At 40.4% G+C, this 24590-nt stretch overlaps 1 protein-coding gene across 2 annotated transcripts in view; it reads right to left on the bottom strand.

Annotated features, from left to right (window-relative positions):
* Positions 1-379: 379 nt before the first annotated feature.
* ldlrad3 (low density lipoprotein receptor class A domain containing 3) overlaps positions 380-24590 on the bottom strand; it is a 54837-nt gene continuing 30626 nt past the window's right edge. The window contains exons 5-6 of one of the 2 annotated variants that reach the window (XM_078793751.1): positions 3157-3538; positions 380-2207 (exon numbers count right to left, since the gene is read on the bottom strand). In XM_078793751.1, coding sequence (XP_078649877.1) covers positions 2036-2207; positions 3157-3538 — 554 coding nt within the window. In that variant the 3' untranslated portion in view covers positions 380-2035. Of the gene's footprint in view, positions 2208-3156; positions 3542-24590 lie in introns of both variants that reach the window. The other variant, XM_058076016.2, reaches the window with a different exon arrangement.

Raw genomic sequence — 24590 nt, forward strand, 5'->3', positions numbered from 1 at the left:
AGTTTGGATTCAAAGTTGCAATGATTAATTCAGTATAATGCTGATATATTAATTTACGTTAACAGTAATAGTGTTTACATATATTGTATACATGTACATATTCATATTGTAAACATACACCTCATACATGGAAAAGTGGATAAATTGCTTCAGAAATTCCACCAAAAGCTTTGTCCATTACCTTTACAATACCGACCTCTGTTGGTGGAACGGTAAAACTACAAGGCCCAATCTAAGTATAGTACTGTAATTTAATAACTTCAAATCGAGTTTTATAACTCGGTTTCTTTAAGTGGCACCGTGTTGTACATGCTGATAGTATAAATTATGTTCCTTGTTGCTATAAATACATTTAAAAAATATAGATCAAAAACAGAACTGAAGTGCTGAAATATGGAATTTTATTGTCGTCCTGTAAAAATATGACATATTATAAGCATGAAATACTGTCCTGAGAAATGCTTCCAGTTTTAGGCAAATAGAGTCTTTTGAATTTGTGTTTTTAACAAAAGTACCCATAGTTATGTATGTCACATACTTTTTTGTTGTTATTACCTTTTTTTTCTTTTTAATACCAATAAACTAAATGTGCTGAAGCAAAAAAAGACAACAAAGAAAAAAAAACATTCATACATAAAAACACATATCCTTCAATTATTGGTTTCACTGGAACATTGTCAACTGACAATACTGACAATCTTGCCCATATACATATTTAATACATAATACACACATTTACAGCTACAGAAAAAAATACTTTGTTTTGCTATATCAGTCTAAATGATCACTTAGACAAGATGACAAAGGGCGCCATCCTTCTATCCATCCATCCATCCATCAGTTCTAAAATGAAGTAGCCGAAGCAGGATTCCTTGAAATATATCACTAAATGCTTTCTCCAAGTCCAAAAAACACATGTACACTGATTTGGCAAACTCCCATGCACCCTTAGGGACCTTGTCCAGACTCTAAAGATGGTCCCCACTTACATGACCACAAAAGCCACAAACGTAAAACAACTTAGATATTAAATATTGGACAAAAAAATTGCTTCCAGCATGGCAGCATCATGTGTGACCCTGTGAATCATCTGTGTGTATTTTCCATGATTGCATATACAAGTTTTCATAATAATCCATCCTGTATGTTAAATATTAAACATATAACTAACTTCCAGTTTGCAGGAAATGATAAGAATGTAAGATAGTGGCTAAACTAGGCTAGTTAATAATAATAAACATTACTCAACCTAGCTAACTAACTGTACATTGAGATGGTCCACTTCATATTTTGTATCTGAAATACAGTACACACATACACACAACAATAACAACTGAAAGTATAAATTTAAAGTACCACTAAAAATGCCGCCACGTACCATCTAATACATTCTTACCACAGTAAGCTCGGGATTTCTGTTAAAATGTATAAACTTCAGCAAATAAGGCAACAATTCAGAGATGCTAAAATGCTATTTGAGTATCTTATAGCTTATACACAGTAAAAAATAAAATCCCATTATGGAATACTATATTACAAATGTGACTTATATCAACGTGCTAACAAATATTGTGCACATTCTGCTGCCAGGTAGCTACAGTATGTCCCTTCCGGAGCTGCATTTGAAGGCACCACGGAAACATTTAAAACCAAAATCGGCTTAGTAAATGGTCTTTTACTGATATGGTACTTTGCATGTTTATTTACGTACTGATGACGCAGCATCATCAGCAACAGTTCCTAAAATTGTGGGGTTCTTTTAATTGTAGATAAATTAAGTTCGATTCCTAGGGAAAGTTCCTGTTTAAATACAATCAAAGGGTGTGGTCACTGCTTGAGTAGATAATAGGTAGCATTTGTTCAGGGAGGACCAGATGACTCATTCACAAATAAAGCAAATGCAACTCTTCAAAACGTCCAGCAGAGGGAGCCAAAATACCAGTTGTTCAGTCTTGTGTCCTCACAGCAGGTCTGCACTGTGGAATGTGCTGCTTTGTGCAATCCTGCAGTCATTAAACTGGCTACCGCAAAGAGGCTAGAGCGGATCCGACACCTGTCTCGCATCGGAACTGGACTGAGCGTTCAAGGACATAGTTCTGAGCGCGGGGGATGGAGGAGGGCTTTCGTAATGAGGCAAATCGCCCTCTGAAGCTGCTTCCCGATCTGGGCGGTAAGGAGGAGGAGGAAGATCAAACCAGGGAGGCCGACTGGAAAACAACAAAAAAAGATAACGAGATGACGAATGTGACCATTTCATCGAGAATTACAGTTGAAATCAACTAAATTTGACATCATGCTTAAAAAAGGGACATAGGGACTCATTCATTCATTCAGGCAGGGTACGTCCTGGACTGGTGGTCGCGGGGGTGCTGGAGCCTATCCCAGCTGTCTGAAAATATTACTAGGAATACTAGGAAATAACATGTACGCTACGGGATCACTGCAGACGGACAAAGAAGTCAAAAACCACTTCCACACAAAATGAGAGGACAACTTTTTTCACTTTACCATGTCGAACAATATTCATTAATAATACATTTTTTACCGCTTATCCTCACAAGGGTTGTGAGGGGGTGCTGGAGCCTAACCCAGCTGTCTGAAAATACTAGGAAATAACATGTATGCTATGGGATCACTGCAGACGGACAAAGAAGTCAAAAACCACTTCCACACGGAATGAGAGGACAACTTTTTTCACTCTACCTTGTCGAACAATATTCATTAATAAATTTTTTACCGCTTATACTCACAAGGGTCGCGAGGGGGTGCTGGAGCCTATCCCAGCTGTCTTCGGGCGAGAGGCGGGGTACACGCTGGACTGGTGGCCAGTCAATCACAGGGCACATATAGACAAACAACCATTCACACTCACATTCATACCTATGGACAATTTGGAGTTGCTAATTAAGCTAGCATGTTTTTGGAATGTGGGAGGAAACCGGAGTACCCGGAGAAAACCCACGCATGCACGGGGAGAACCTGGAAACTCCACACAGAGTTGCCCGAGAGTGGAATTGAACTCGGGTCTCCTAGCTGTGTGGCCTGCACGCTAACCACTCGACCGTAAACATATGTAGTCGCTTTATGACTACAAAGCGTCAATATTGAGCCACATTGACTACATACATCGGCGTGGAAAAGGCACTTAGAATTTACCTGACATCCAGAACAGCCTGTGAATATGATGGAGGACTTTCCATCCCAGCAGGACACACGGTTTCGGAAAGGAGTTGCATTGTTTGAGGAGCTGAGCTGTACTCCTCAGGTGCGGAAAGGGAACCAGGAGAAAGACCGCGATCCATGTGGCCTCGATCCAAGATGACCAAACGGGATAAGAGTAACGGTTGATGGTGGTGGTGGTGCATGGATCCTCTTACACCAGCGGGCAGCAGAACGCTCCTCTTCCTCTGGTGATGGAGCACCAAGGCCAACAATGCTACAACCAACACGAAGATGACGGCACTGCCAATGACGGCGTAGGTGATGCTGGGGTAGTACCGCAGACGGTAGTCCAGTGTCACAAAGTCCTGACCAGGAGCTTCTGGGGGGTAAGGGGAGACAAAGATTCAAGTGAGGATGGAGGACAGAAGAAATATGGATGTAGGAGTTGATGAAGGACTCTCAAAGGAGAGTTAGGTGAGCTATTCTGAGGTTGGTATGGGAAAGAAGTGGACTGTAGAGCCGAGGCACTAAACTTGTATTACTTATGAAGGTATTTGCTCAATTTTGCTAGCTAAAGATAAAAGCTAAAACAAACACATAGTCAAGCGGTTCAAGTAAGGGCAGTGACGAAAGCTGATTGGTCCAGGACTCCAGCCTCTTACACAATCTTGAGTGTCTAAAAGGCCGGGCAGGGAAAGGAAGGGTGCTTTTTTTGCAGCTGCGCTGTAATAAGACCCGCTTACTTGTAGGTATACAGGGACTGCAGATAACTCGGCTCTAAACTTGTATTACTTATGAAGGTATTTGCTCAATTTTGCTAAAGATGAAAGCTAAAACAAACACATAGTCAAGCGGTTCAAGCAAGGGCAGTGACGAAAGCTGATTGGTCCAGGACTCCAGCCTCTTACACAATCTTGAGTGTATAAAAGGCCGGGCAGGGAAAGGAAGGGTGCTTTTTTGCAGCTGCGCTGTAATAAGACTTGTAGGTACTTGTACTTGTAGGTATACAGGGACTGCAGATAACTCGGCTCTAAACTTGTATTACTTATCAAGGTATTTGCTCAATTTTGCTAGCTAAAGATAAAAGCTAAAACAAAAAACATACACACACCCACACAAAAAAAGGACTAACGTGACAACTGACAGTTAAGGTGGAAACATCGGGTACACATATGACAGCTTGCTTTGGAAAAACAAAGGAAAAGCAGAACATTCCAGACGCCTTGATGCCCCTGCGAACAAACGAAAACAGAAACACCATGAAAGAAGCGGTTCAAGCAAGGGCAGTGACGAAAGCTGATTGGTCCAGGACTCCAGCCTCTTACACAATCTTGAGTGTCTAAAAGGCCGGGCAGGGAAAGGAAGGGTGCTTTTTTGCAGCTGCGCTCTAATAAGACCCGCTTACTTGTAGGTATACAGGGACTGCAGATAAGCCGGGACGTCTGTATTAGGTATTGTTGTCACAAATAAACAATCTAGTTCCCATTCTATGTTTTAGTTCTTTAAGATTCCCTTATCCTCTATTCGAAACCTACTTAGAGTCCTCAGGGGGAGGATTTCTACATTTACCATAACAACATTTAAGTATTTAACAAAAAGAAGAGTTTTTGTAGTAAATATAAAAGCAGTTCCCTCATAAAAAGCTCAAATCCACTGTTTTGTGCAATGTTCAAAGCTTACGCTTCGCTTCTTGAAGACACTTTCTGTTCCAAGCATGAAGTCGTGTAGCCTCTGGTGCTGGGCAACCATGCAAACAGTTGGCAACCTTGGCCAGGAAGAAGTAGAAGAAAAGGCCAGACAATAGTAACTAAAGGTTGCTATGCTATAGTGTGAACATGTTTCCATCTGGAAAGCTACATACCTACAGACGTATGTAGAAGTATTTGGATTACACTTCAGGGGTATCGCGTTTAGCAACCCCTAAAATGTCTAAACACGACAGGGTCTCTGTGTAAGGTTCTCGCTTAGGTAACTAACTTTGTTGCACAATGTAAGACACTATGAACACAAAGGGGAACATTTGCATTTTCTTTGTGCCGTAGTGTTTGAGTGGATGGAGCTCTTTGTCGAAGACAACAGCTGGTTATCATTGCTTGACATAAAAACTGAAACAGTTGACGATTCCTTGGGGAAAATCAATAGAACAGGCAAAAAAAAGAAGGGCTTTCAGCTTGTCTTTCTGAGTCTTAAGGGCTTTTTGCTGCATGCTTCCTCTGTCTACCTGACCTTGAATGCCCAGGGAGGCTTTTGTTATGTATGTGCATGTATGTGTGCAAGCATACTGTTGAATTCCCAACAACCAGCAGCCTGGCATGCAGCCTATTCATGTGTGTAGTCAGGGGCCCCATGACTTAATTAAATTTCATCCAATTCAGATGCTCCACCCGCCCGCTAACCCAAAACCAGGCACCAGCCAATAAAATAAGGCCACTCGACCCCTCCCTTGTCATTTAAAACTGGTCAGTGCCTCATGTTACCAATTAATTGGAGACTGGACTTGAAGAAATGCCAAAAAAGAAGAGCTATTTACATAATTACATGGTTTGAAAATAAAAAAAGATACCCCACTGCCATAACCCGAGGCTGCCTATCAGATGCCATTGCCCTTTGGGAGTGCAAACTGACAAAAGGAACTCATAATGCGGCAACAATAACAATGGAGGCTTGCTTGGTACATGAGCTGCAGAGGCTTGAAAGAAGTCTGCTCCCACGCAAACATCTTAGAAAAACAGATTGATCCATATCATTTTTTTTTAGTATTCATTTTATCTTTTAGAAAACAATAGTCTTCTGAACAGGAATTTATTATTTCCATGCTTTTTGAGACCTGGAGTCTCCTCTATAAAGCTTACGTATGGACAAAAATGTGATCTATAAAAACACAACTTGACGTGACAATGTGCGCACAACAAAGTCTGACAACTTTGTAGCTGACATAAGCACTTTTTGGATTAATGGCAAAAAGCATGTGTTATAATTTCACCAGGACTCAATTATTTGAAATTAATTTGTTTAAACATAGGTATGAATGTGAGTGTGAATGGTTGTTTGTCTATATGTGCCCTGTGATTGGCTGGCCACCAGTCCAGGGTGTACCCCACCTCTCGCCTGAAGACGGCTGGGATAGGCTCCAGCACCCTCTCTTGTGAGGATAAGCGGTAGAAAATGAATGAATGAATGAATGGAATTAATTTGTTTAACTATAGGTATAAATGTGAGTGTGAATGGTTGTTTGTCAATATGTGACTGCCCTGTGATTGGCGGGCCACCAGTCCAGGGTGTACCCCGCCTCTCGCCCGAAGACGGCTGGGATAGGCTCCAGCACTCTCCCGCGACTCTTGTGAGGATAAGCGGTAGAAAATGAATGAATGAATGGAAATAATTTGTTTAACTATAAGTATGAATGTGAGTGTGAATGGTTGTTTGTCAGTATGTGACTGCCCTCTGATTGGCGGGCCACCAGTCCAGGGTGTACCCCGCCTCTCGCCCAAAGACAGCTGGGATAGGCTCCAGCACCCTCGCGCGACTCTTGTGAGGATAAGCAGTAGAAAATGAATGAATGAATGAATGGAATTAATTTGTTTAACTATAGGTATAAATGTGAGTGTGAATGGTTGTTTGTCAATATGTGACTGCCCTGTGATTGGCGGGCCACCAGTCCAGGGTCCAGTCCTTACGCCACAATTTATCAGTTTTGTGTGTATGCAAATTTTGGGTTCTTGGCATACAGAGACATAAAGTCATAATTCCAGGTGAATTTTTGTATATGAGATCCATAAACATTCCATACTTGCGTTAAAACCCTGACGATATTTGAGCATAAACATGCATGATCACCAGATTTTTCACACACACATGAAAGTGGTGTTCAGCTAGGCCTGCAGCAGACGCTGTTTAAAATAACATCAAAGAGGAAGTCTTTACATGCTCTTCTTTTACTTTTGTTAACAGTTAATATCTGCGCACACGCTGCCATCTTTAACATAAAAGCCGCTGATCATCAAACAGACACATTGCGCACAATGTTTACTGGCTTTCATCACACCAAACCTCTTGTGACGGGTGAACCCACTCAACATGAATTGAAATACTCCAGATCTAGGCAATGTCTCTGACGTACTGTGGACCAAAATCATTTTATGCAGGGCTGTTATGATCAAAGTTTGACCTCACGGTTTCCCACAGGCTTTTGCACCCTGCTGGTATCGGACATGAAAAGCCCAGGTGAATTTGTGCTTTTGGAATATTTTGGACCTGAGACCATTTGAAGCAAGAGTTCCTCCTTAATCATATCATCTCTCAAAAGGCAACATGGATAGGAATGTAGAGCATTTCAATTTTGGTTATATGGGAAGCAGCTTAGTCCGTAGGGACTCGGTTCTAGGTTTGAAAGATAAGGAAATAAGGACTAGTCTTCTTTCAGAGTACTGATGAGGTGCCTCTGAGCACGGAACTGTAAAAGCTATTTCTTTTCTTTAGCTTTTTTTCAAGTTCTTGGGGAAAAAAATATATTGAAAAGTAGTCAATTATCACACAATTTAAAATGTTCTCAAATTGGATACAGAACTAAGATCAATATATTTGGATACAGAGCTGTCATCAATGAGGAAGCTTTACGAAGGGTCCCAGAAGCAAAGTATCTAGATAGATTAAACAAACCTTTTGCCGCATCCCTCTATAAAGTGAAACTTAAGCTTGTGTGCCTGCAAAGTGAACGTTAAGTTTGTGTGAATATGAGAATATGAAACACAATGTTGGTTGTTGTTGATTTTCCATAAGAATGGTTGACATTGACATTTCTGTGCAAAACAGATGCTGAACCAGTGTTCCAAAACTGATGAACCTTGGCATGTTGACCATTTTTAGGTAGATGCACCCGCATCCGATGAATTTAGCAGCGAATGGAGGCGCTAATACACCATATCAACTACCATCTTGGACAAGAAGAAAGAAGGGAAGCTGGTCAAATGGACGTGTATGGCTTTTGTACGTCTATTTGAGCAAGCGGCCATTGCTAATGCTACAAGCTGTACCATTATAAGTGGTAGCCTATGTTTAAATATAGTTTTTTTAGCACATGATAAAAAAAACTATAATGCAGTCAGCAAGACTTTCACAATTTTTTTCTTCTAGTTTGAGCATCTAATATCCCGACTGCCAGGTTGCCTGATGCCTTGGACACTTTTGAGGTGTGATGTTATTTTGTTAAGTGCCGCCAGATGGGCACTTAACAAACATTCTGTAAAAAAAAAAAGTATTGTACAGGTGTGCTATAGCTGCTATGCATCGTTTTCTGTCTATATATAAATACAGTTTTTTTCTGCTATAGGCTCACAGAGATGTTTCTCTACATAAATTCCTACTCTACACCAAAGCAGATCAGAAATGTCTGAGACTTCTTAAGTATTGGCACAGAACGTGACACGACCATCCATACAAAAATCCAAAAAGATGCCCAGGACTGTGTGTAGTATACCTGGAAGATGCCCTCACCCATCAACCATCCCAATTTTGTCGTCCAAATAGAAACCTCCCAATGACTTGCATTGTTAGCTAGCTCATAATAACTATTTTCTCATTAGGATGCACAGAAAAGGGAAATAAATATGTGTTCATGTTTCACATAAGGATTGTGGATGATGGGCAAAATTGCAGTTTTCCTTGGAAGGCTTTTTGGAGTCTCGAGGGGCCAAGAGAGCCTGCATTTGAGAACATTTGTAGGATTTGTGGGAGGTATTGCAGCATTTTCCACTTTAATGAACTCACTCACAAGCTCAGCTACTGACATGGCACCTCTTGTAATGCTTCCAGTGTATTCATAAAACTTTCATAAGTGAGGGTGGGCGAGGGATGCAAGGTGCAGCCTTTCAACTCCGCTCTCACTGAGTTTTTTTTTTTCTTCTTTCCTCCTCATCTTTCCATAAAATGCACTCCCTTTGCCTCGTTTTCCCTCTTGTGTGTTCCTGTACCGACTCGCTCTCCCACAGTGTAATGCTTTACAGATTTTTTTTTCCCCCACCCTCTTTTCCACTGTGTTCCCTATTGTGTTGGTAAATTTACTGTAATTGAGATAGCATGCACAATGCTTTGATGACTGCACTCAGGCTACATGATGCACCCACCATCCGCCGACTATACCTCTTTATTTTCATTATATCATTACTTGTCGTGTGATACATACTTTGCATTTCACTCCTACCTGCATCTCGGGTGCTGAAGTCTAACAAAACAACTTATAAATGGATGGAGAAAAAAGCATCACCAAGGAGATGGACAGAAACTGATGTTGACCAAATATCCAACAGATGAAACGGGGCCTTTTAGACATATTTTATCTGTGGTTCTGCAGTGTCAAGACAGGTAGCGCCATCAAACTCTGTCTGTAATGTTCTTCCCAACATTGTTTTGTCCTTGTCTCTATTGTATTATACGATTCAGAATTATTTGGCCAATGTTTTATGATTTTTGTCATTTATACACTACCACAAAGCTGGATTTTTACACGCACTCCTTTGTTTTTGTCTAAATAAAACCTATTTGCTCCTTTTCTTGTCCTCTGGCCGCTTTGGCACGTCAGACCACCATGAAGGATTGTTCCTCAGGGGCACCATTACAGGGTGTGGTCCCCACCAGCTCTGAGTCGTACTTAAAAGTGTTTGTCAAGATAAGTTACCCAATTACGTGCCGCTAACTACATGGACCAAATTACAGGCCAGCGGAACGACAGAGTCTGTCACAAATGTAAGTTGCAGCGACAGTATTTGTATCAAACATCATAAACGTAGGGCTGCACGGCGGTCGAGTGGTTAGCACGCAGACCTCACAGCTAGGAGACCAGGGTTCAATTCCAATGTGGAGTTTGCATGGTTTTCTCCGGGTTTCCTCCCACATTCCAAAAACATGCTAGGTTAATTGGCGACTCCAAATTGTCTATAGGTATGAATGTGAGTGTGAATGGTTGTTTGTCTATATGTGCCCTGTGATTGGCTGGCTGGCGACCAGTCCAGGGTGTACCCCGCCTCTCGCCCGAAGACAGCTGGGATAGGCTCCAGCACCCCTGTGACCCTTGTGAGGATAAGCGGTAAAACATGTATTAATGAATATTGTTCGACATGGTAGAGTGAAATAAGTTGTCCTCTCATTTTGTGTGGAAGTGGTTTTTGATTTATTTGTCCATCTGCAGTGATCCCCGTAGCATGCATATTTCCTAGTATTCCAAGTAGTATTTTCAGACAGCTGGAATAGACTCCAGCACCCCTGTGACCCTTGTGAGGATAAGCGGTAAAAAATGTATTAATGAATATTGTTCGACATGGTAGAGTGAAATAAGTTGTCCTCTCATTTTGTGTGGAAGTGGTTTTTGATTTATTTGTCCGTCTGCAGTGATCCCCGTAGCATGCATGTTATTTCCTAGTATTCCAAGTAGTATTTTCAGACAGCTGGAATAGACTCCAGCACCCCCGTGACCCTTGTGAGGATAAGCGGTAAAAAATGTATTAATGAATATTGTTTGACATGGTAGAGTGAAATAAGTTGTCTTCTCATTTTGTGTGGAAGTGGTTTTTGATTTATTTGTCCATCTGCAGTGATCCCCGTAGCATGCATGTTATTTCCTAGTATTCCAAGTAGTATTTTCAGACAGCTGGAATAGACTCCAGCACCCCCGTGACCCTTGTGAGGATAAGCGGTAAAAAATGTATTAATTAATATTGTTTGACATGGTAGAGTGAAATAAGTTGTCCTCTCATTCCGTGTGGAAGTGGTTTTTGACTTATTTGTCCATCTGCAGTAATCCCCGTAGCATGCATGTTATTTCCTAGTATTCCTAGTAATATTTTCTGGTAAGGATAAGCGGTAGAAAATGAATGAATGAATCATAAACATAATGTTCAGAGTTGATCCTGGAGCGCTCTTTCCTTCTTAACCAAGAGAAAAGCAATGACTCTCCCATGAGAATAGTATACGTTTGCATTCAGCCAACATGTAGTTCAACTCCCTCAAATATGAACAAAGGACATTCCTTTAAAAGCCTGGTCATAATTAGGTGCACAGATGCACATATGAGGGTGTTACCCATGCTACTCATGCTCTCTTCGCGTCTTACTTAGAATAAGTGTTTTTTTTATCAACATTTTACATTAAAATACGTGCTTAACTGAAATATTTATGCAGGCTATATTAATGTTGCACAAGAGTGGGTAATACCAACAAAATCTGGATACCAAAGACCTCCAAAGTCCTTAACAACAAGACAATGTGTTAAGTGAATTGGCTTAGTCCTGGATGGTTTTGGTCACTGTCATACTCGAAGACCCATTCTCGACCACGACCCATTTAGGTTCTCATCTATGTCCATTGCCCACTCAGTTCCAAAAGCCCCTTCCTTCCTAGCAGAGGAACATCCCCAAAGCGTATTTCCACCTCCAGTTTTGACAGTGGGGATGGTGGTTTTTGGGTCAAACACATCAAATTGAGTTGATCACAAAGAGCTCCATTTGGGTCTCATCTGGGACCACATTACATCCCACGCAGCTATTTCTGAGTCATTCGGGTCTTCAACGAAAATTTGATTTTGTGGCTCTTGAAGGCACATTGGTGAATGTAAAGCATGTTAACCATTAAATAATTAGTTGCTCCCGTGTAATTATGGGCTGTTGCCTCACTTTTTTTCATAATCCTCTGTAGGAGTTCAGTGAATCGTATACCAACAATTTACCGCGAAAGATTAGAAATATATCAGAAATAAATGTCGGGACATTGCAGAAGCTTGTGGAAACACAAGCATATAACAAATGTGTGACATAATCAAAGGTTAAGACAATAAATATTAGTGCGTGTGACCTTTTTTTGGCCAGGTATAGTATATCACTGGCATGTGATATGACCTTTAACAAAATGCCATTACTATATATGACATATTTACAAATAACTGTACAAACCACCGTTCCTGTGCATAGGAATGGAAACCTCCAACAATACACCCAACAATACACCCACTACACTATACAGCAGGGGTCTCAAACTCGATTTACCTGGGGGCCACTGGAGCTAGGGTCTGGGCAAGGCTGGGCCGCATCAGGTTTTCCAAAAAAAAAAAATTGCATTTATTAAAAACGGAAAAATATACAAACTTTTTCAGTGCTTTGGTTCCGATTTTCTACAATTAAAGCTCTGATAAAACATTCCACTGTTCTCAAATATCTTAATTTTTTGTTTTTCTGCACAAAATAAGATGAAAAATAAATAAACAAATCAAGAATAATGAAAATCAATCAATCAGTAATAAAAAAATATAAAAACTTACCACTTCCACACGGATAGGGAGGATAACTATTAACAGTTATTTAACCTTTAACATGAACATTAATCAAACGTAATAATCTGGGTGCATAATACCATACAGCATCCATATCATACTTGCGCGGGCCGCACTAACATTAAACTTTCATATCAAGGCGGGGGCCTCAAACTAGTGTCCTGCGGGCCACATTTGGCCCGCGGGCCGCGTGTTTGAGACCCCTGCTATACAGCATTAGAATAGCATCCACACTACACAGTAAATGACTAGTAGCATCACCAAGCCGCTGAAGAATGCATTCTTTTATTCACAAAGTCCCTTTAGCGACTTGGCCCTCTTATGCAAGCCACCAACTGCCAACCACTGATGCACTCAGCCGAGGACGAATAATGGGACATTTTCCATTTTTTTAAGGGATTTTTTGATGACAAAAAAACCCCTTCCATATAAGCTTAACTGCCACGCTTAAAACACTCAGAATAAAAGATGGAGCGATCCACCTCTTTTAGCACATTCCTGAGTGAGATGATGGCACTGCACAGTCGTGCTGTGCGTCTGCTTGCACACTGAAGACTTATTTCTCATTCAAAGGACTATCTTTAAAAGGACTCAAATGTGAGGGGGGGGAAATTAGTTATCATCCCTTGACTCCGGCTTTCTCGGCTCTGCTAATCCGAGTCTGTCAGCGGCTGATAGAAAATGGTCACAGCAAGACGTCCCCTCATTGCACAGTGCCTTTGTTTGATGCTAATTACAGGTGGGGGGCACTTTTTGCAGTTATGTTGTTAGAATAGAGAGAACAGAAGAGTGGGGAACAGAACCACTAGGGGGCAGACATTTCACACGCTTACAATGGGATACCACATACACACTTAATGACACACAGCGGGTAGTGTTTAGCAGAAAAGGTAGCCACAATGTGGCATAAGACAACCTTAAAAGCTGCTGGAGCCTATCCCAGATGACTTTGGATGGAAGGCAGGGTACACCCCGGACTGGTTGCCAGCCAATCACAGGGCACATATAGGTAATCAACCATTCACACTCACATTCAATGCATGCATTTTACACTCATATTTGTGTATGTTTGTATATTTACTAGGTTTACATGTACCATTTGAGTGTTAAGTTGCTGTGTGATGATTTTTTCTCCGGGTACTCTGGTTTCCTCCCACATTCCAAAAACATGCTAGGTTAATTGGCGACTCCAAATTGTCCATAGGTATGAATTTGAGTGTGAATGGTTGTTTGTCTATATGTGCCCTGTGATTGGCTGGCCACTAGTCCAGGGTGTACCCTGCCTCTCGCCTGAAGACAGCTGGGATAGGCTCCAGCACCCCCCGCGACCCTTGTGAGGATAAGTGGCAAAAAATGTATTCATGAATATTGTTCGACATGGTAGAGTGAAAAAAGTTGTCCTCTCATTCCGTGTGGAAGTGGTTTTTGACTTCTTTGTCCGTCTGCAGTGATTCCATAGCATACATGTTATTTCCTAGTATTCCTAGCAGTATTTTGCCCTGTGATTGGCTGGTCACCAATCCAGGGTGTACCCCACCTCTCGCCCAAAGACAGCTGGGATAAGCTCCAGCGCGACCCTCGTGAGGAAAAAGCGGTAGAAAATGAATGAATGAATGTTTTTGGATTGTGGGAGGAAACCCAGAATGGGGAGAACATGCAACGTCCACACAGAGATGCCCAAACAAAGATTAAATCCCAGATCTTGACTGACTAAATCTAACCACTAGGCCAAGGTTGACTCTAATATCAGTGCAGTTGTGCAATAATCAAGCACAGTACAATAATGCCTAGGTAACCTCAGGCAAACATTCTGCATAACACTACCGTGGGCTGGACTGTCTTATTCATTTTAGGGTCCTTAATGATTTATTTAAACAGTTCTTTTTCCAGGATCTCATTGAGATTACTTGTAATGTACATTTTAAAAAACAAAAATCGGGTGCACAATTTTTGTGAGCTGATGTGTACTGCTGCCGGAAAGCCAAGATAATATCTGAACATTTCGACTGGGAGTCACCCCAGTCGACATTTTCATATTTATTTTGTCTTATGCGCCAAAGTGACAAGTTTATTTTGCACTGATTTTACCAGAATAGTGTGTGATTTTTTTTGGTTAGTGAATCCCCACAAGTAGTTTCACCAACTTTCGCCGGTCAAAGGTCCAACATGTTTAGCTCAGAAGAAGGTTAGTGTTTGTGATGACGTTCTGCCACAATCGAGAATATTCCGCATTTACCAGTAAATTCATTGTTTATTGGCCAATTCTTCAATTCCATCCGTGATTCAGTTAATGCGGAAATCATAGAACCATACATTGTTTTCAGCCAATTATCTGTTTCAGTGTGGATGTGACTATTTACAGTCAACACTGTGTGGATGCATTTTTATTTCAACACATCCAAACCCCCCACTGTCAAAAAAAAAAAAAAAAAAAAAAAAAGCAGGAGTGTTGACAAAAATCAGGACACTTTGTGGTGGGATTCTTCTAGTTATGATGCAAAGCATGCACCCTGACTGTGTTTACCGTGCTATTATTTTTCCGAGAAATACCCTACACCACGGTTCTTAAACAGCGAGGCCACAAATTGGCAGCTACATTTCTGTCCCTTTACCCCTGGGCAGTTGTGGTTGCAGAAAAAGATTACCATCACCAGCAATTTATAAGTCCAATCCATTATTATTACTATTATTATGAACTTACAAATTATGTATTTGTATACTATATACTGTATGTCCTACTATACCTCATCTTTCATCCTATGTCAGATGGCTTTGACTCCTGCCACTCTTTGACCCTGAACAGGCTAAGTGTATAGAAAAATGATTTGACGGATGGATGCTGTTTCGGTGTTATGAGTTGTTATTGCCTCGTGGACCATCACAGCTCACAAACCTCTACAGTGTCACGAACGACTCTAGCGGGGCTCTAAGTGCTCTGGCGTACAACACGCACGCTCCGTTGACACTTTTCTGGAATCAGAATGAACGTTCATGTCTTTGCTACGACGTCCTGTCATGTATTATTTGACTGTTCTCATTATCATGCACTAAGAAAGAGACAATGGTGATGCTTGGTGTGTGTCTGTGTATGTTTGTGTAATACTGTACCATGCTACAATACAGTATACAGTATATTTGAACCTCCAGCATATACTTAAATGTGTACGAAAGTGGGTTGTCATGCTTCATAGGACCTATATTTGCCTGTGCTGTAATAACTTCTTCGCTCCATTGCTTGCTACCATCGGAAAACCCCATAACACTCAGTCAAAGCGTACTGTAGTCAGCCAGATGAGTGGGGGATATGAGTCGGTGGGGGCTGGGGGCGATGGGCTAGAATTAATGGGAAACTGCCATCGGAAGGAGAGTAGAAGGACAAATAGAGAGAGGTTAAAGAATAAAAATGGAGTGCAGAGGTGTGTCTTTGTGCGCGAGAAGCCGGAAATAGGAGAGCACACGTGTAATATTTCGCTTGAAAGGTGATCATCGTGTCATATTTTGGTATCGACTGTAGCGCTAATAGTCGTGGTATCATTTACATAACGTGCTGTTGTCGGAATGGTGATGTGCTGTGTATAAGACTGAAAGAATATTATTTTACAACAATATGGGTAATGGACATCACGGTCATTATCATATGTTTTGCATGTTCTCAGCGTCATATCTCAGTAAAAAGAGTTATTATTTAGTTTTCCATGGGTCACGCGTAAATTCCTTTCATGAAGAAGCAGCGTTGTCGAGGATGAAGGGGAGAGATTTCTAAAGATCACTGAGGCTTGACTACAGGCTCGTCTTACCATGTGTGATGGGTACAGTCACCATAGCAACAATTCTTTTGGGCTTAAAGGTTAGTGGTGGAAGATACCCTAACAGTGAATGTCAAGCTCAGATGTGACCGATACAAGAAAGAACAGTACAGGAAAAAAAGTGACATTGGATGGTGATAGCTCGTAAAACAAAACATTAGGGTTCTATTGAGGGTCTGCATATGCAGGGACAAGATTCCCAGACTTATGAGCTGGTATGCAAATGTCAAAACAAGTGGATTGGAACTTCTTCCACCGCAGAGAGAGGCTGGTCATCTAGTGAATTGAATTATTGCTATTATTACATTTGGGTTTGAGTATTGGACTGATGGTCCCATTTTGCGCCTCGAAAACTGACCATGTTCACGTCAGATATTTTTATTTTGCGATTGGCATTTAAAGGCATTTATCAGCATGTTCCGATCATGTGCTTGTTCACGGAAAACGTATGATATTGATCGATGCCCGATCGATTGGAGCATTCCTCACTATGATAATTGTTTTAAAGTTGTCAATACAACCAAAAGATAACCAAAAATGGAGCATTCATGGACAGTTTGGGGAACATTAGGGAACCAAACACGTAACCATTTATCAGCATGTTCTGATCATGTGCTTGTTCACGGAAACCGGATGATCTTGATCGATGCCGGATCTATTGGAGCATTCCACACAGATAATTGTTTAAAAGTTGTCAATACAACCAAAGAATAACCAAAAAGTAGAATTCACTCACGGTTTGGGGGACATTAGGGTAATGTTCAAGGAACCAAACATGTAACCAACATGTAACATTTAGAGAACGTAACCAAAACTTCCCATTGGAACCGAGGGGCAACCGTCAGATTAGAAAACCAACAAACATTCATCATTTGGGGAAAGTTGAGGGAACATTTGGGGACAAACGAGGGAACAGTTAACATTCAGAGAACTTGCCACTTCAACCAATGGGCAACTAACAGAAAACAAAACAAAAAAAAAAAAACAATGGTCCTACAAAAAGAACCACAAACAAGCTGTATTGTAATACTTTTAGGGGTGTCCCAATAAAAAAAAAACTATTTCCACCGATACAATCCTCATATTGCAGCCTTGAATATCAGCCAATACTGATATGGAGCCGATATCAGCAATCACCATACATACTTTTATTAATTGTTGAGTAGTGTGGAATGTTATAAAAAGCTTGATAAAGTGATATTGCTCAAACAGAGAACAATAGTCAGCAACAGTAGGAATGAGAAAAACTGACCTCATTTACTTCCTGATGTATCTGCTCTATGTTTTATTGACAATCGGCATAATGCAGCGAGGCTCAAGGTGCTCAATCAAGCTTTTAATCCCTGCATTACTTATCTCCGACAGGGGCCGGCTCTTTTCTGTTATAGCCAAAATACAGTTTGGTTCCTACCCCTCATAAACGTGCGATAATATAGCTCCCTGCACACAATCACAACAATTCCTGCGCTTATGATCTGCTTTATTCCCTTCCTAGTAAAGACAGAGGAAAATCCCAGTGCCTATTCCATAATCTAATCATTGTCTATCAACAATCGCTCTGGTCATGCTGTGGGAAGAGAATGGAACCCCCGAGTCCTTTATCAAAGTTAAACAACAGAACAACAAAGAAGATGCTTTCTGCTGCTCATATCCTCCCCTACCTGAAGAAATGTGTCTTTTGAACGGTTTCAAGGTACAGAACATAGGACCTAAAAATCAACTGATTTCACCCTTAAAAATCAGTAAATTTGGCTCAGCTGGTTTGAAAAATCTGTTTTTTATTTTTATTTCTCAAGTGGCTGCGCCTCCCCTGAAGTCTTCCGATGTTTCCCAGGGGAGGCCCGTCTCACACTTCTAAAACTGCTGGTTTAGACTTTATAGACTCCCTGTGGCTTGTAGACAGAATGCTGACGCATTTTGGTTTGGTTCTCCATACCAACCTCGATAAACTGTGTTCCTTGTTCTCACACTCTGACGCCTGCGGATAGTTTATGGCTAAAACTACAGTTCCCATGACGCTTCGATGCAGCCTCAGGAAGTAATGAAGTCAACACTAATATCAAGTTTTTCCTCTTTAAATGCGGCTAGTATCCATTGTGCTATTGAAGCGGTTTTGCGCTTAGTTTATCTGGTGCATTCACTAGATTCACTAGTCCTAATGTACAGTGAGTGAGAATAATTGGTGCAGAAGGTTTGTTTTAGTTGTCCTTAATATCATTTATTGCTGACAGAACTCATTTGAGAATCTGTGCTTGAAGGATTTTTAGCTTTAACCTTTGCAAGAACTATTATTCACCAAATGCCTGCAGTTATGATCCATCATTCTTTCTTGTTTCGTCACTGTAAGCCTAAATTAGCTTTGAAGATTCCCTTGTTTTCTGCCTCATTCCAAGCAAGGGTGTCTTTGGAATCTTTCCAAATGACCTTTCCGAAAGCAATGGTATACATGGAAAAGAATATTCCAATCGCGTGTCTACATGCGCCGCTATAATCAACCAGAATACTCAATGGGGCATGCGCAGTAAAGTGTAAACTCCAACATTACGTGATACCGACTTCCTCGAGTTTTTCTTTCACTTGTTGGAATAACTACGTATTGCCATTTTTTCGTTCGTCCAGTCTTGAAATTTAGTTTGAATCAAAAACAAACTTTCCTTAGCAGTCCAGTGCCGATTGCTCGCCTCCATTTTTTAAATCGAAGAAGGTCTCGAGCTGCGTGTTACGTCATATCTCAGCATTCGCTGAAAGAACGCACCCGGGACAGGAAAAGATAAGGTTAAATCTTGCTAATATTTTATAATTAAGCTCGGCACATGTTTTATATAGATATGTATTTTCTTTTTTTAATAAAACTGGACTTGTGAATGGCGTATAGAAGGGTTTAGATTCTGTTCCTCAGATGGCGCACGAAAAGCTACTTGCCAACCGCCAATAAACAACAGAAGAAGAAAAAAACCACAAAGAAGAACGAAATCTGACAACTTTCCGATTGAGCGGGTACAAGATACCTCAATCGGATTGGGGAAAGGAATATTCCACCCCTGGGAATCCGATTATATATTCATTCGGATTGGCACTTTTTTTCGTAATGAGGTGTATTCAAAGGTTAGATTCTTTGGAATTGGAATATTTGGGTACATGTAAACGTGGCTAATGTTAAAGTTTAGCTACTATATATAGTAGTTTTGTCAGTGATTTTCCAAAAACACACATGCGCTGAATAACCTATGTAGCAGCACATTGTTCAGGCCTACACATATCCATATGACGCAACACAATCTCTAGCAGACGCAAGTCCCTGGCGAACCAAAATACAACTCAAACTATGGCACAGTATGCAAATAAGTTAACTTTGGGTCGACTGGCTTAATGATGCAGCTTTCGACAATGCAGCATAGAGTATGCGGCCTCGGGGAGCTGCGGTGGTAGGTTAACCATGTCACGGGGGAAAGAATATGATGCATCACATGCTAATAACGCATGGCTCCAAACTGAGCAATGTCCAAATTCATGACAGAATGTAAATAACAAATGTAGTAGCAATAGTACAATCAATCATTTTTAGCGTGTCTACTGGTAATACATAATATAAATAAGGAATGAGCATGCAGATATACAGTATATAACAAAGGAACAAAGGAAGTAAAGGGTGAAGTTTACTACAAAAACAAATAAATAAGCCCACAAAATAAGTGCCTCTCTATATTACGATTAAAACAGCTTAGAACATCTGCACTTGGTAATCAGTGACCCAATAAAAACTGACCTTGGAAAAGAAATTCAACATCATATTCATTTGCAGTAATCAGTAAATCTATTAAATGGGTTACTTGACTACTGAACACTGAATAATAAGTGTGACCCACAGGCAACGTCAAAGGGCAAAGAGAACATGAATTGAATCTGTAAATGACAAATGAATAGAATTGTGAATTGCTGAATGCAAAATATCATTTTTTTCTAAAGTTGAAAAGTTGATACAGCCCCTATTTACAAAACGGGGAGGGGGGGGAACACAGCCCTGCATTTTGATGCTACTTCTATGAATTTCAATGTGAAAAGCTTCCCAGTAGACTAGCAGGGGGAGGCTGTCTCTTTGTGACGCGAGTAGCTATAAAGCATCAGTCAAAAGCTGTCCCACAGGACTGAACCCACTTGGTCTCGACATGCAGTCACTCTGAGTGCTTTCCACTTGCCACGGAAATTGCCTTATATCACAGCAGGCAAAAACAAAGCAAGAAAACACAGCTTTTATTATTACTATATAAACACGTAAGAGTTATATTGAATTTAATTCTGCTAAAGGACACTATAATTTGAAATTCAACACTTGTATTAGAATGAATCTTGATATGCGTTTGTTGAGTTCACGGTGCATGGTGGGAAAAAATAAGTATGTAAATATATTTTTAAAGCTGACAAAAGGGTGAAGTTCAATATAAGGCATGAGTCACAGAAACAGACAAGATTTAACCAAAGGAAAAAAAAAAAAGAGCAGTTGGGAATGCCTGAGGAAAATCGGGTAATTATAAGGAATGAGAGCACTCATGCATGCAGAGAATAATGGAGCTTGTCTACTCAAAGCTTCAAAAGTGACCCTTTTTACAATAAAAAAACCATCGTTTTACATTCCCTTTTCTTTGCTTTTTCCACCCTTTCGCTGTTTTGTTTCCCACCCATCTCACTAATGTGGCTCAACTTAAATCCACTCATCTATATCGCCCACTGCTGTCTCATCTTGCATTTATACTATATGCTCATTCTGCAAATACCATAATATTCTGCTGACTTTCACTTTTGTCTTTCATCTATGTTTTTCTCTACAAGCCCCCGCGACTCCTTCCCTGGTCTACTGTCTCATCGTGTTTGCTCTTCGTCCTCCCCCTGATTCCCTGTCTTTCCACTCGTTGAATACAGAGGGTTTTATCTTTTTCCTCAATAGCTTTGTCACTTTCCTTAATCCCTCATCTCCATCAGCTTTCTTCTTTGGCTCCACCCTATTTCACACATTTTACTTTTTTTTTTTTCACCATGTCTCACATTTCCATCTCATAGTTTCTGCCAAGCTTCCTTTCACTCTCCAGGGCACCGTCTTTATGATCCTGGTGGATACACACACCAGCGTATATGTACATGAATGTGGAAAAACCTTCTTATGCAGGTATGAATTATATCAGACATTTACAATTGCTGCGGTCTGTCAACAACGGCTTCAACTAAATCGTTTTGTGGATGAATGCACACTTACGGAATTGGCATGGAGCAGAAAATAACCCGGGCCATTACAGTGGAGGATGACTGACACCTAATGTATCACTTAAGGGGGTCTGTTTATTGCTAAAGGCTGCGCATTGCTTCGGTCCATTGCGTCTAAAGAAGATCCATGTGGGGCTTATGCTGCCTTTGTGTGAGAATTTACACTGGATTAGTTCATTTTAAAATGATACATTATGGTACATAATACATATATTTCACAACACAACACCGTCGTTCATCGCGGTTAATTGGTTCCGGATCCTAACGATTTGTGAATTTGTGGATTCAACGTTAATAAACTGAGTATTCAAACCTGTTTATGACTTTTTAAACATGTTTTCACCGTTATTAGAGCCCTGTAGACATGAAATAACACCCCTATAGTCACCTTTACACTCCTGAATTCACACCTGGAGTGTGAATGTAGCCTGAGACCACACATTGGGGCCATGTTTAAAAAGAATTGTGACACAAATTCTGTTTTTGTGTGAATGTGCATTATATTGCGTTAATATAACACACAAACACAAGTTGCATTTTTTCGGTAATAAAAAGTTGAATTGGCACAAAGTTCACACTTCCCCTCATGAATAGTACTAGCACAACAAACGGACAAGCGTTTAATTCTGACTTAAAAATGACAAGTGAATGCATCGTTTGACACCAAGTCAGCAGCAGGTAATAGTAGTAGTAATAGTATCGTGCTTTTGCAGTAAGAGAGTCCATCAACTTTGGTTTGTGAGTGTCAGCACTAGGAAAAAGTTTCCATCCCTGCATAGTGGTTTTGACATGTGTGACCTCCTGTGGGTGTTGCCGTCTGGTGCAACTTGGCTCAGTGAAAATTCTACTATCACATTTTACTCCCACACTTCAGTGTAGAGCCATTATGTTCCCTTACACCATTTCACACTCCCTCCCACACCTTTTCCCCACTACTAACATTCAGAGTGCAGCAGATGAAGGGCATTACCAGAACATTACAGCAACACACATCTCTGCACTCCAAAATCTACACATTAATTAACATTTTAATCCGATGCATCTATATTATTTGGATTTGTACTTTGGCAGCAATCAGAGGCGGAGTGAATCTAAGAAGCTATTAGCAAGCCAAAGCGACCCGAGATTGAATAAAGGCTGAGGGGGCAATGAATTACTTTGACATCCGTTGTTCTTTCCATACATCAGTCTGACACCATATCAGTATGTGTCTAGTTTACGGGCAACAGTAATGGAGAGGCAGGAGCTACTGCTTGATGTCAGCAGACTGTCAGTGTACGGACAGCATGGTTTCAATTATGATTGTTGAAGTCACAGTGTTTATGCAAAAGAAGCGATAGATACAATAGTGGTGCATTTACTTTGGAGTTCTTACACTGTCAGTGGTAGGCAAACATTCATTTCGGGTGAAATGAGGACTCTGACCTCTTAGCATGAGTGCTGAGACACATCATGAGGTGATGACTGGTAATGATGTTGCTGACATAGTCGTGGTGACAAGAGCTTATGGCATTTCAGACAAAATAATGTAAGACAATATATCAAATAAGTTTGCAACTTGGAAATAAAAATGTGGAAAAGCAACTTGAACTACAACAGATTGTTTTCCCTTTCCCAATTCATTTGTAGATATTAGCGTTAGAGATTACAGTAGGACACTAAACTACACATGTTCCGATAGTACATGCCACATTTTTTCATAGGTTGGCTGATCCTGCGACTTATACTCCAGAGCGACTTATATATGAAAAAACTGTTTATGTTATATAAACACTGGACACCTTTTCTGTTCATGTTTATTTTTTGTGTAGCTGAATGACGATTATGTTAGCATATCTTACACCTATTCAGCCTATTCTCCATTTTCTTATTGTTAGAACTTGCCTTCCACGAGGACTTAATGTAGTTTGTAAAATAAATTACCCACAAAAAATGCGACTCCAAAATACTCCAGTGCGACTTATGTATGTTTTTTTCCGCCCCCATTAAGTCCAGAAAATACGATATATTCAGATCATATAGCAAGGGGTGCAGCCATGAATTCTGAGTCCCATGGAAAAAAAATCTAAATTTTTAATAATTACATATTTCAGGTGCCTTTGGAATTATCCTAAAGTTCAGTTTAGAGGATGGTGTAATTTTTTAGGGAGGCGTCAGCTGCCAATGTTTTGACAAGACACTCATGTTACAGAATGAAACTGACTGTCACAGCTGTGGGTTAATTTTTTCCGAAAACCCACGGCCAAACATTTATTTGCGATGAATTCAATGCTGTCAAAACTGATGAAGAAAGAAAAAAAAAAATCATGGTTTATGCAAGATTATGTGGCTTAAAGAGTCGCAATTAAGGATCGACCGATACATGGAGACGATATTTGCGTTCTTTGCTTGAATCGGTATCGGGCGTGGGATGGCCGATATTGTGTGTGGAGTCAGTGTGGTCAGTGTTTACATTTCAATAAATACTTGTTTAAATTTGAGACCTGTAATATTTGTTATCATTGAATTTTTTTCATATAAACTGAGGAAGCAAAAGCACAAATATCGACCCAATCAAAATCGGCCATTGGCTAAGGGTGATGGAAAAAAATCGGCATCGGCCGGAAAAAAAAACATATCGGTCGATCCCTACTCGCAATAACTAATAATTTCAGTTTTTCACATCGTGTATAATTCATTGAGGTATTTTTTTCTCTTAAATCTGACTAAGCAACACTTGATGGCATAATTCAATGTTCAACACATAATAATCAAAATAACATTCATTGTTTTTCCATAAAAACGAAAAGCAATGCATTGTGAAAAAGTGAAAACATGGCCGACATTTTCTTCATGAAAAAGAATGTAGAGCCGTATTTAAGGTGTTAGTTAACATTTATATCCGCTTGTGTCAACAAAAGAATAAGAGAAAGAGAGTGTTCAGCCTGGATTACGCTTCTGCGTGGTCACTATGCTGTCCTCACAAACACTGTCTTAGCGCTTTGTCAAGGTTGAGCTTGTGATATGCAATTTTTGCTGAGGAGGAGTGAGACATCATAATGGAGCTCTTT

The sequence above is a fragment of the Doryrhamphus excisus genome, linkage group LG1 (genome assembly GCF_037039965.1).
Source record: "Doryrhamphus excisus strain RoL-2023G ecotype Guam linkage group LG1, RoL_Dexc_Guam_v1.1, whole genome shotgun sequence".
In the NCBI taxonomy this organism is placed as follows: Eukaryota; Metazoa; Chordata; class Actinopteri; order Syngnathiformes; family Syngnathidae; genus Doryrhamphus; species Doryrhamphus excisus.